At 35.9% G+C, this 13,567-nt stretch overlaps 1 protein-coding gene across 1 annotated transcript in view; it reads right to left on the bottom strand.

The window, feature by feature from the left end:
* Nucleotides 1-7,139, bottom strand: part of LOC116182253 (dynein heavy chain 7, axonemal-like) — a 36,989-nt gene extending 29,850 nt beyond the window's left edge. The window contains exons 1-10 of the mRNA XM_031502774.1: nt 6,902-7,139; nt 6,427-6,700; nt 6,214-6,376; nt 6,050-6,165; nt 4,295-4,436; nt 4,037-4,173; nt 3,757-3,987; nt 3,541-3,706; nt 3,278-3,423; nt 2,978-3,226 (exon numbers count right to left, since the gene is read on the bottom strand). Of these exons, the coding sequence (XP_031358634.1) occupies nt 2,978-3,226; nt 3,278-3,423; nt 3,541-3,706; nt 3,757-3,987; nt 4,037-4,173; nt 4,295-4,436; nt 6,050-6,165; nt 6,214-6,376; nt 6,427-6,700; nt 6,902-7,128 (1,851 nt within the window). The 5' untranslated portion in view covers nt 7,129-7,139. The remainder of the gene's footprint in view (nt 1-2,977; nt 3,227-3,277; nt 3,424-3,540; nt 3,707-3,756; nt 3,988-4,036; nt 4,174-4,294; nt 4,437-6,049; nt 6,166-6,213; nt 6,377-6,426; nt 6,701-6,901) is intronic.
* Nucleotides 7,140-13,567: the final 6,428 nt, after the last annotated feature.

Raw genomic sequence — 13,567 nt, 5'->3', positions numbered from 1 at the left:
TTACAATATTGCAAAGACGTATAATGAATTACCATCTCATTTAAAACATTTATCCGAAAGTCTTTTTAAAAAACGCTTGCACCTCATACTCCTTGCAAGACAGCATTAAGTTCCATCGTTAACATCATATTGCTATAATTTTTTTTTTTTACATTTTTTTTTAGGTTTTCATTTGTGCCTTCATACTGAATGGTTTTTATTATCATATAGTTTTTTCTTTACTTGCTAAAAGTGCTAGGTTTTTTTATGTCTTGGTCTCTTGTTAATTTCATATGTAGGGGGTTGAGTGGTAGAGCAGACGGAATAACACGGTTTATTCCAGTCTGAACTTCGCCCTATTTAGTCACCCATTATGTAATGTAATGTATAATATCTGTTCTTTGTATAATGTGTGCTCAATAAATGTCATTATTATTATTATTAAAAATAATTAAAACAGCTGAATTTTTCCGCGGGTGAAATCCCGGGATTTGGAAGGGGTGGAAAGTGGTGTTTTGCAAATTGTGGCAAAACTTTTATTTTTAGACTAAAATGTTAAATGTAATAGTTATAGAGATTAAAAAAATGAGCAACTTTTGCATCTGCACTATTTTCACATAACCTCCAATTTTCCTAGAAAAACCGGAAAAAGTATTTTTTTTCGTTTTTTATTCCCTTTTTTGCGAAAAAATGTCGTAGGGGTTTGAAATTTGGAGGAAACATAGCTTGTTTTATGATAAAAAAGATTTTTTTTGAGCCTGTAAAGTTGAACCGTTTCCAAGGTCTCACGATATCTGAAAAAACCGCCTCTTTTTCAAGGGGATGAAAAATCTATTTTTTTTCATCGTACAGAGGTGCGCGGGGTAGCAAAATTTTGGGAAGGCTTATATTTTAATAAACAAAAATAAAAAAATATTATTCTTATAGCAAAAATTCGAGAAAATCGCCAAAAACTGGAAAAACAGTTTTAAGATATACACCGTTTTTGACATGATAAATCAACATGTTGGATGTTAATAAAGATTTTTTCGAAATCTGTCTTCTTGCTTCTCTTTCATGTTTGCTTAAATATTCTCTTTTGTTATCTTATGTTCAACTGTTTTAGTTAAAACATCTTTGTTATTTCTTTTTTCTGCATTTTTACCGCAATAAAAGCAATTCAAAATAAAATCGGATTATCTTGCTTCATGCTTCCTGAACAATTTCTTTTTGTTCACTGACTCTTCTTCCTGCCTGTTTTATGCTGATGCAATTGCGTTGGGCCTGTTGATAAACTTGCAAAATCTGCAATAAGGTTAGTTTTACCGGCTAAAGCTAATGATTTGAGATGTAAAATCTGGAATAAACTTTATGAGGATTTTATTCATAATTCCTGTAAATTTACGATCAACAGGCCCAGCTTAATCCCATCAGCTGTAAAACAGGCAGGAAGAACAGTTAGTGAACAAAAACAAATTGTTCAGGAAGTAAAAGAATTCGATTTTACTTCAAAATGGTTTTATTGCGGTAAAAATGCAGAAAAAAGAAATAATAAAGTTGTTTAATTAAGGCAGTTGGGCACTAGGAAACAAAAGAAAATATTTTTTGCACTCCTTCGTTCTAAATCGCGTTTTCCTAATAAAACACGAAAGTCGGGAACGTCAATTTTACAATTGACAATCTACTTTCGCGCACTAGTGCCTAAAAATTCAACGAAATTATCTATTTAGTTCGAATCATAAACTAATAAGTAGTATGATGGAAGAGTAAAAAAGAAAATATAAATACACTTTACATCATTCCCTGTAGTACAGGGGCAAAAATAAGCTTAAACCAGAAGTTTTGAACAATAAATTGACATTTTAAATTTCGAGATTTCTACTTTATCGGCATAGAGGACTTGATTTTTTCAAAAGAATTATAATGTCGCAAAAATCTCGCGAAAAGGATTTGAATTTATATAAATTCGATTTAACTAATCCCTGCAAAAAATAGAATACATGTTACGTGCGTGAACAGTATTTGCTTGATTCGCCCGAGATGCGTCGCTCGTGCGCGTCGCGCACTCGCGCCGCTAAGCTGTTCCCGCACTAACAATGTAAATAACTATAGCAACATTAAAGACAGATTTCCAAAACTTTTTATTAGCGCGGATCCAATACGTTAATTTATTTGCAAAAAAAGCTATTACCTACTGTCAAAAACGGTATATCTTTTAATACTGTTCCCCCGTTTTTGCACTTTTTTAAAAAAAAATTTTTCTATTCGAATATTTTTTATTTTTGATTATTAAAATTTAAGTCGTTACGAGAATTTTGCTACATCGCGCAACGCTGTACGATGAAAAAAATAGATTTTTCATCCCCTTGAAAAAGAGGTGGTTTTTTCAGAAATCTTGAGATCTTGGAAACGGTCCAACTTTACAGGCCCAAAAAATTATCTCCTTTTTTATCATAAAACAAGCTATGTTTCCTCCAAATTTCAAACCCCTACGACATTTTTTCGCAAAAATAGGAATAAAAAACGAAAAAAACAGTTTTTTCCGGTTTTTCTAGGAAAATTGGAGGTTATATGAAAATAGTGCAGATACAAGAGTTGCTCATTTTTTTAATCTCTATAACTTTTATATTTAACATTTTCGTCTAAAATTAATAGTTTTGCCACAATTTGCAAAACACCACTTTCCACCCCTTTGAACCCCCGGGATTTTACCCGCGGAAAAATTCAGCTGTTTTAATTATTTTTTCCCAATTTCTATTCATTTCACCTACCTGAAAAACTTGGTTTGGCTCGGTAACTAATTTTTTTTGAAAATAAATTATTTTAGAGCTATTTAGTCTGGACATTGAATAATTCAATGGTCTGGACTATAATTATGACTGTCACTTTTTTCAAACAAATGAATATAAATGCGCCACTCTTTTTAATTACCGCTTGTTACTTGTATTGCAAGAAAAAAGTAAAAGTCCCAGAAACTACAAGCACCTATCTGTGGCAATGATGTATAAGAACTACTTACTCTGACTTCTATAAGTCCTAAAGCATCAGCTAACACTCGATATGCACTTGTTTTTGCACCGAATGGTAAACCGACAAGCATAAGTCCATGTCGCACGACAATCATTTCATACAGCTGCTGAACCTTTTCCAAGAAAAAGTCAGTGCATTGCAAATTATGTTTGACGCACGTGTCTTCGACCGCCAAATTGAATATAACGTAGTCAGGAGGGGGTAACTCTATGCCCGGAAATAAATCCGATGTGATTCCCTAAAATTGTCGCCGAGTGTAAGGGAAATGCTTTGCATACAAACTACCTACTTGAAACAAGGGAACATCCTGATTTAAAAATTTCGCCAAGTTCACGTCTTTAATGGATCGTAGAACTAGTATATCTTCTTGCTCCTCGGGGTAACGCAACTTTAACGCTCCCGCAGCTCTTAACACAGATTTAACAGCTCTCATACCTATGTAAAAAACATAATCGGGATAGTGAACAATAAGGCAATTATGATCTACTCTAAACATTAACCTTAATTTAAAATATAATGCTAGAGCATTTCATATGCCTTAAAAAGACTTACCATAGTCATAATGACACTGTGATGACAACTGCTCGGAACACAAACGATATGTGGCCACAATTTTCACAGCAAGCGGTTTTGCACTAAGAAACCCGTACGAGTAAAGTTCTATTTCTGATATTAAAGCATAATCGGGCACCATCATAGCGACTGATCTGAACAAGGCCTGTGGAAAGTGTAAAATTAGTACAGTGAAAGAATATAGTGACAGACTACTTTTAAATTGTCAGGCAATTCGGATCGCCCCGCATATCCGGGATTCATCGTAATAAAGACGGCACAAGTGGGATCAAGTTTCAGTTCGGTGCCCTCAAATACCATCTTTTCTGCTCCGGAATTTATTCCTCGTTGTATGGTTAATATCTGCTGGGCGACCACTGAAAGTACTTCGAGGTCGATTCTATTAAATTCGTCAAAACAGGACCAAGCGCCGCACGACGCCAATCCCTAAGACCTTTAATATGACTACACGCAAACATTGCTCTCCTCAAAAGACCTTAAAGAATTTGCCAAGGGCGAGATAATCGAGCCCATCCGAACAGTTAAATACAACGCATTGTTTCGCGACGGACTTTGCCAGATCTTTTGTTGTTTCTGTCTTTCCGGTACCAGCAGGACCTTCAGGCGCGCCACCTGGGTGATTGCTGTTAATGGTGAGTAAAGTATATCACGGCAGACTTCAGTTTACAAGCTGTTATTAGTTTACGAAGCCTGTAAACTCAAGGCCGCCTTGCATCGTGCTTTGACGATTTACCTAAATGAAGATGTAATGCACCAAATAGGGTTCTGAAGCAACGATCTGTTAAAGGTGTAACAACAAGTCTGGACACGTTTCCCAAATATTCGTAACCATACATTAGAGTTGAATTTATCATGCGGGTTGCCATTTGATTGTCCTACATTAAAGATAATAATGTTCGGTTGATTAGCAACGCTTTTTAACATTTCAAATGCACTATGAGCTCTAAATGTTTCCCTAAACAAATGCGCATCGTTCCCTAAGCCACGTCGACTCTCTGCGCGTGGTACTATTTGCAGTGATGGAGGCGTCCGTTACAAACTGAAGACATGATGGTTAAAATTTATTTGTAAAATGCGGGACGTAATATGAGATAACCCACACAACATGTTCATTGATCAGACTCGCTTTGCCTTTATTCAAAGGAACTTCCAGAAAAAAAGTATTTGCAATAGTCTACTCTGAAATGGATTTTATTATTGGTTGAATACGTGACGACGGCGCCACTCTCCGTCTCGTTCTTTCATGTTTGCAAGGATAAGGAATTTTTAGGTCCTACAAATATCCAAATGGAAGTAATACAATCAAAATGAGGTAAACATGTAACGGGAGGCAAAGGTTAATCGTATGGGAAAAGTGGCTGGAGACCGTCTGACGGGCGATAACACAATGTTAATGTCTTTTACGTCACCAAAACAGCTGAATCAGAATTACTCATGACGAGGTCACGGAACATCGTGAGAAACGGGAACTAAGCGATATATCTGCTGGGTTATCTATTTATTTATTTATTATCCTATTTGCACCATTTTGTAGGCGGGTTTTGTAAGTAAAGAGGGTCTAGTTCACGGGCATTCGGCTATCGAGCGGGAAGTTATGTTTTGCACTCGCGAGATTTTTACGCGGATAGTTACTAAAACATAATCGCGAACGGATAGAGAAGGGGAATTTTTCCAATTTCTACAGTAAAAACGGATTTATTTAATTAAGTGACGATATCGTCACTCATCCGCTGTAACTTTGTGCGCAATTAATACATTTCAAATTAAGTGGATCACGCAACATCGAACATTCCTTTGAATTTTGCAATGGTAAAACCCCTCGCAACGATCCAAGAGTTAACGTTAGCAAATTTTTGTTCCATTTCTCGAATCCTAAACAGACGACGATCCAGTTTTCAAATGTTGAACGACTCAAGGGGGTAGTTTAGACACCGTATGAATAAGGTAAACCGTAATTTTTTTATTTGTGTTCTGTACGGACTGTTTTACTTGTTGGGGATTTAGTCGAGCGCCGTAGATCACATTGTAGAATGGAAAAAAGTTATGATGTATATTCCTGCACCGGTGGGAGGGGCCCCTACACTTTTTTAATAATGTACAAAAAAATAGTCAAAATACTTGAGCGCATCAGATTATAATAGTGTATATGCCCCAAGTGTCTCTGATATTGGAGGTAAGTATGTTAATCTGCCGGTTTGCATACTGGGGGAGGCTGCACGGAAAGGTAGAAAACGGTACTATTCAAGCGCGTCAGATATTTAGATCTCAGTTAACTGACATCTGAACGCACTGAACTTTATTGACGATGTGTTCCAATTTGGCGTATGAAAATATGCAGATCATATTTGCATTTTTTGGCGTTTTTACAAAACAAAACCCAAAAGTGCAATTAACATATTTTCATCTTTTCCTTTTTGACAGTTTTACTTATCGATCTCCCATAAGAGCTCATAATACATGAGAAAAATAAGAGTAAACAAAATTTTACCTCCCAGTAATAGCGAATTTGAGACAACCATTGAAAATCTGTAATTCCTTTCACTTTCAAGTCTATTAATTCTGATAACACATCCCTTGCGTGTACATCTAAAACCACCAAAGCTCCTAAAAGCAAAAAGTTCGCAGTTGAGTCAGAGAAATATTGCAGATTACCTAAGGTAATCCTATTCTGCGCGCTAAGCTTTCCCCGAACCAAATTCACCACCTTTGAGATTTGTACATTACACCTTTCAAGGCACCTTCTCATCTCATCGTGGCTTATAATAATGGCCTCATGAACCTCCGAAGTCCAATAAGTCATAGCTACGCTTTGTACCTTGAAAATCAAACCTCATATGCCTCGTAACTTTACATTAGATTCCTTACAGTTTGGCCCGGCCAAATTAAAACCCATTCGTCGCGCGGTCGCGCAGTGTAATCCTTTATCGCGCCCGCTACCATTTTATGAACTGATTTTTTCATGTCCGTTTCCAATTCCAAAAGCCACTTCTCAACTTGTCCGCGAGCTTGTGACGTTTGTATGACGTCGACTAAGGGTACCTCTTCGCCTTCGCTTGACTTCATCTTAGTAACGTCTAAATCTTCGGTAAATTCCAATGATGCTATCCCTTCAAAACACTTTTTGAGATGAGGTTGAACCCTAAAAGAAATGTCTGTAAGTTTCCCCCGAATTTGAAACCAAAAGGACGTGGTCTTAAAATAAGTTTAATAATTCATGGCGCACTGCTTCAAACTGCAGAGTTGATTTGCCTAGTGCCATAAGATGAGTATTATGGAACCTTGAGTTAAGTACGCTAAATTGTACCCTTATCTAAACGATACAACCAAGAAAATAATTTACCTTGTGGGATCTTTTGTTTCTGACAGTATTTCCAACAATTCGTCATTAGATAAAAAGAAAAATCTGGGAAAATACAATCTCTTCTTCTCCAAATATTCGTTAAGTCCACGTTGAATGAGCTCAAGTAATATGTTTGATTTTTTCAGCCGCTCTAACATTTTTTCCACTTGCACAACAGCCATTACTTTCGGCTCGGCGTAGCACGTTTTCATTATATCGCGCCACATCTAAATAAAAAGGAAGTTACAGCATATCAGGGCAATTGTTAACATAGAGATCGTTTCATTTAAAACATACTACTCTTCATTGCTCTCATTTACTTAGTAGAGTGCGTTTGCTGCAGGACAATGTATAAATATTGAATATATGAAAAAATAAAATTTAATTGTTAGTCTACACCCGTTCCTTTCATAGTCAGGCCGTGAATATTTGGAGCTGCCCTCTATATACTACACTCACCTCTTTTGTTTTGAGGATAAATGACTGTTTGAGAGTTCAAAAGACGTTGCGCCACTACAAAAACAAAAATTTCCCTACAAGTCTAAATCCTCCAGCTTGTAGCCACTGTAGCTACTCAGATATCGTGTTTTAATGGATGAAAAACATCAGCCACCCTGTTTGGGTCATCTGCAAACTCGGAGAAATCGCCAAAGCTTGGAAACCTGTTTTTCCATTTTGTCCAAAAACCCGAGCTCCTCTAAAAATCGCATTTTTGCGATCCACGAACAAGACATGCTATTGCTAGTGTAGTAGCAAAGAGTAACTATAATAAGAGATCCAACGGTATAGAGAATAGTGTTGCATATGTATTGTGTGTTGCCTAACAAATTTTAGTGCTTTTTCTCAATTTTATTGGCGTACGCTACGCCTAAGGGGCTATTTCAAGGCAACTACTTGTTTAGAAGTTTATAAATATCATTGCAGAAATCCCAGCGTTGCCAAATTTTTAGTGTTTGCTTGCACTTATTTAGGTATCTATTATTCCTTGAAATGTATGATGTTTAAAGATATGTAATTCCATTCTACGATTATGGCACAATTTATTAAGGTCCGAACGCTTGTTGGTTTGATTCATAGGTGCGAAGATATGTTTTTTGAGCGGTAAATAATAGATTTTTTACTGTGTATCCCAGTAAGCGCGAGTAATAAGCTCGCGTTGATTACGTCTCTGCCCTTTGTCATCATGAAGTTCTTCAGGCGTATGGTTAAGGAATTAAGCACAATAAATAATTAAGTACGCAAAACTAAAAATGCAATTTAATGTCATCATAACATGTCGGCTACTTAAACACAACTTTTTGAAACTACAGCGACATCTTACAGTTAAAATAAAGAACTCATGTATAATTGCTTGCTATCAACACTCCCCCTCAATTATACACTCCTTAAAAATAAAGATTTCTATTTCCCCTACAGGGCAAAAAAACATTTAGAATATAATAAAAATTCTTAACCTAGATATTATGAACTTTAACCACATTTAATAAGTTTTTAAAATATTCAAATTTACTTAATGACAATGATTTTGTTAAAATATCTGCTTGCTGTTCGTTTGAGGGTATATATTGAATATGTATTCTTTCAGATTCCACACAGTCTCTAATATAATGATGTTTAATGTCGATGTGTTTGGTTCGACGAGTTTCCAATGTTGATGCCATTCTAATACAGGATTGATTATCTTCGTTAATGACAATCGGAAAAATATTAAGATGTAAAATTTCTTGACATATGTGACCGAAAAATAAGCAATTGCTAACACATGTCGCTAAAGCTACATATTCGGCTTCAGAGCTTGATAACGCTACTGTGCACTGCTTTCTTGTTTTCCAATCAATAACATTATTGTTCATTTTAATGACGTATCCGGAAATACTTTTACGGTCATTAATATTATTTGCAAAGTCCGCATCGACATATGCATTAATGTTTAACTCTGAACTACCTTTAGAAAACATCAAACCATGATCAAATGTGTTTTTCAAGTACCTCAGAATCCTTTTTAAATTAGTCCAATGTTCAAAAGTATAATTATTTTGGAATTGACTGTAATATGTTACTGAAAAACTTAAATCTGGGCGTGATCCTAACATTATATACATAAGTGATCCGATAAGTTCTCTATAGGGCAAATTTTCATGACTGACACAATTTTTAGCTTCACCTAGTTGCAATTTATATTCAATTGGTAAATTTGAACTTTTACAGTCAAGCATGTTGAACCTCTTTAGGATTTTCCATATCAATTTACTCTGAGAAACATAAACCTTACCTTCAAATTTACTTATTTGCAATCCAAGAAAATTTATACAAGTATTTTGAAATTGTTTCATTTTAAAACTTTCCATTAATTTGTTTTTTACTAAAGTTAAGCTATCCTCAGATTTAGAAAACATGATTAAATCATCAACGTGAACTAAAACAAATGTTTGATCATTAAAATACAGGCATGGATCCTTTTTAGAACGTTTAAAACCTAATTTAATCATAAAACTGTTAAAAAGTGAATTCCAACATTTCGGTGATTGACGAAGTCCATATAGGGCTTTATTTATTTTGCAAACTATGCCAGAACTTTCAATTTTTAAACCTTCAGGTGGTTTCATATAAACTGGATTTTTTAGTGTACCATTAAGAAATGCTGTCTTAAAATCAAGTTGCATTACAAATAAATCAAATTCAACATACAAAGAAATTAAAAACCTTAAACTTGGCATACGTGCGACAGGTGAGTACACATTTTCAATTACCTCATCTTGTTTGTAGCCGCGTGCTACCAACCGTGCCTTTTTCTTCTTTTCGTTATCCACGATCTTCTCAGAAAACACCCACCTTGAGTCAATGACAGTCTCATTTTCTGGTTTTCTCACAAGTTGCCACGTATTGTTCTCTTCTAATGCAGTTAGCTCTTCTTGTATCGCTTTCTCCCAACCTTGATTGACCTCTAAGGCTTCCTTGTAGTTTTTCGGAACATCTGTGATTAAGTTACATGTTGACAATGCTGCAAATAAATTTAAATCATCTTCTTCATCCAAATAATAGTCGTCGAGATATTTCGGCTGCTTCTTATTACGCACACTCCTCCGTACAGTTGGTTGTCTCTTCTCCACGTCCTTGTCTGACTGAATTTCCCTGTCGTTCAAGTTCTCTATGTCATCTTGGTTTACCTCGGGGTTCTCAGCTCTCGTAGATTCTTCTGCGTCACTGTCGAGTAAGATTCGTCTAGGTTTCGTATCGCCTATTCCTTCGTCGAAGACTACATTTCTTCCATGTACGACCTTTTGATTTTCAACATCTAGTAACCGGTACCCATTATCAGCATACCCGATCATCAATAATTTTCGTGTGTGAGGGTCCAACTTCGATTTTCTTAATTCTTTGGGAATATGATTATATGCCTTACAGCCAAATATTTTCACCTTGTCTAGATTCTGCTTTTCTCCATACCAAACCTCCGCAGGAGTTAAATCATTTGCTAAAACTCTCGTCTTCAATCGATTAATTAAGTAGACAGCAGTTCGCACTGCCTCTCCCCAATATATTTTCTCCAAACCAGAGTCAAAGATTAAGCATCTTGCCTTCTCCATAATGGTTCGATTGAACCTCTCTGAAACTCCATTTTGTTGTGGATTGAACGGTACAGTATATTGAATTTTTATCCCTTTTTGTTGACAGAAACTTTGAAATAACTTAGAGGAATATTCGCCTCCATTGTCGCACCTTAATCGATGGACACGTACATTGAATTTCGCTTCAGCCATTGCGACAAAATTTTGAAACTTTTCTAATGCTTCGCTTTTTCGGTTCAATAAGTACACCACACAAAAATGTGAGAAGTGGTCGATAAACGTTATGAAGTACTGTTTAGCATCGTACGTTGATGGATTAATGGGACCGCAAATGTCTGTCGAAATTACTTCCAGTATCCATGTTGGTTTCCTTTCATTCCGTATAGGCACATATGGTTTCCGTGTTTGCTTCGCCTTAACACAGATTTCACAAACTTCTGGAGCAGGATACTTGGATGAATGTCCCATTCTTCGATGTTGCAACATTTTTTCTTCGTTGTATGTCATATTAACAAAACGTGTCTGGGGTTGAAATTGTAATGAAACTACATACAAGCTTCCTTCCAAATATGCTTTTAGTATTACCTTGTCGTCTTTCAATATTGTTGCCTTCCGATCCTTAAATACGACTGTTAGTGAATTTTCTTCCAACTTTTTAACGGACAACAAATTATACAACAGATTGTCACATAACCACACATTCTGCACCTTCAATTGTTTACCTGTGCACGATTTTAAAAATAGATCACCTTCTTTTAACGCAGTTATAGTTTCGCCTTCTTTAGCAACTTTAATTTTGTAATTAATGTCTTTTACATTAGTTAAATAACTTGCAAAATTAGAGTTTATTAAATGATTCGTAGCCCCACTATCAAGGATAAATTTGATCATACCGTCATTTCCTGTTTTACAGTTCACATTTGATGCAACGTTTTCACCATCGTACGAACTCACAAATGTCACTGGTTCTTCTTCATTTTCCTGATTTTCCGCACCATGTGCACTGTGTGAAGCCTGAGATCGAACGTTGTTATTATGTCCCAACCCAGAACTTTGTTGTTTTCGTCTTTGCCAACAATCCACCTTTTTATGTCCAACTTTATGACAAAAATGGCACTTGAATGGGAAACTTCCACTTTGGCTGTTTGCAGTAGCGCTCCCTCTTTGATTCTGGAATGTCTTCTTCCACTTTTTGTTGTCGTGGCCCACAAATGCAAGATTACGATCCGTTTGTTCAACATTTTTACTTTGCCGCGACTCTTCCAGCAACAACTTATTTTTGACAAAGTCTAGATCTACACTTTCTTCGTTTTGACAAAACATTACATCTATTGCAGTAGTTACCGACTGATAACTTTCTGGCATCGCTGACAACAACTGTAACACCGTTTCACTTTCATCGATTTTTCCACCCGCTGTCTTTAGCTCAGATAACGTCTGATCAAATTGTGTTAGAAACGTGCTTAATGAAGCATCACCAGCAAACTTCAAACTTCTAAATTTTCTTTGTAAAGCTACCTGTGTAGAAATTCCTCGTCTTGCGTAAGTCTTGTCAAGACTTTCCATCATCTCTTTAGCCGTTTTCTTATCTTTTAACATTTCCAGTACGTTATCCGCTATACTTTGTATTATTACCATTCGAGCTTTAACGTCCTTTTTATTAAAACTTTCCAATTCACCACATTGTCTTCAGAGCCTCCGACACACCCTGTTGTTCCAAAAGCATTTTAACCCTGAATTGCCAGTTAGAAAAAGCGGCTGATGACCCATCAAACGGTTTCACGTAGAAAAAATTCTGCTGCTTGTCCGCCATGTTCCATGTACTATTGTACTTCATGCACCACTTAACAGCTTCCCGATTTTTTCCTGTGACTTAATTCACCAACTTCCCATTACCTTTTTAATCACTATTGTAACATACTGGCCACTGGGCCCATAACCTCATGAAGTTCTTCAGGCGTATGGTTAAGGAATTAAGCACAATAAATAATTAAGTACGCAAAACTAAAAATGCAATTTAATGTCATCATAACATGTCGGCTACTTAAAACACAACTTTAAAACTACAGCGACATCTTACAGTTAAAATAAAGAACTCATGTATAATTGCTTGCTATCAACACTATAACCATTACAACCCTGTAGAAACACTTCAGTAGGTAGGAGACACGACAGCAGCGTCAGCCATTTCTTAACAGCAATACGAAATAGAACACAGCGACTCACTGATTCAGCAGCTTTGCGTAAAACAAAAGTGGATTGCAAAATAATCTGACAGAACATCGATGCGAATCACTAAATTCTTTGACAAAAACTTAATTTCGAGGCCCCCCGTTGGGCGCCACTGTAAACCACCACTTTTCACGAGGGATTAGGTTATTTTTGTTGGGTCTCGCGGCTCGCCCTTAGATCATATAAACAAAGGTCTCGCCCACGAACTAAATCATATACAACAAATTTGTGTAAATGCATCTCACGGAAATCTGCACTCTCCAAACGTCAATTATTTGATTTTTCTCACAACCCACCGGATGTGTCACGAATGAAGGCAGTGACGTAGCAAATGGTTACAAATTGAGATTTTTGCATAGAGGAAAAAAGATCCATTCTCCTGGAAAACTTTGTTTCAAAACTTCGTAATACCTAATAGAGCCAGCGGTCGGCACAAATTTTCAAGAAAGTAACATTTTTTTATCATTTCAAAGTAAAACCAGAATGTTTAGAAGCGCCGTTTCAGTCCTCGTTTTGTAACTACCCATTACAGGATTGAGGTTTGTAATCGAAATTTTATTTTAAACAAATTGATCAAACAGTAATCGAAATTGTCAGAGATAAATTATGATTAATAAAAATTGACAGTAATCATTAAAAAAATAACATTGAAAAATGTTATTCATCAACTTGGAATAATTTAATCATATATAGATATTAAATTAAGTTTTGTTTACTGTTTTTAGTTTCAACCCTTAAAAGAACCATCCCTTTAAAAAACCAAGAACTGAATTGTAGTTGAGATTGGTATGATTAAAACGCATTGCTTACTTTGTACAAAGTAGATTTTATTAGTGACGTTTACACCCATACTTGCAATCAAGTG

Source organism: Photinus pyralis, unplaced genomic scaffold (genome assembly GCF_008802855.1).
Source record: "Photinus pyralis isolate 1611_PpyrPB1 unplaced genomic scaffold, Ppyr1.3 Ppyr1.4_unclustered_Scaffold4447, whole genome shotgun sequence".
Classification (NCBI taxonomy): domain Eukaryota; kingdom Metazoa; phylum Arthropoda; class Insecta; order Coleoptera; family Lampyridae; genus Photinus; species Photinus pyralis.
This window is presented reverse-complemented; position numbering and strand designations above follow the sequence as displayed.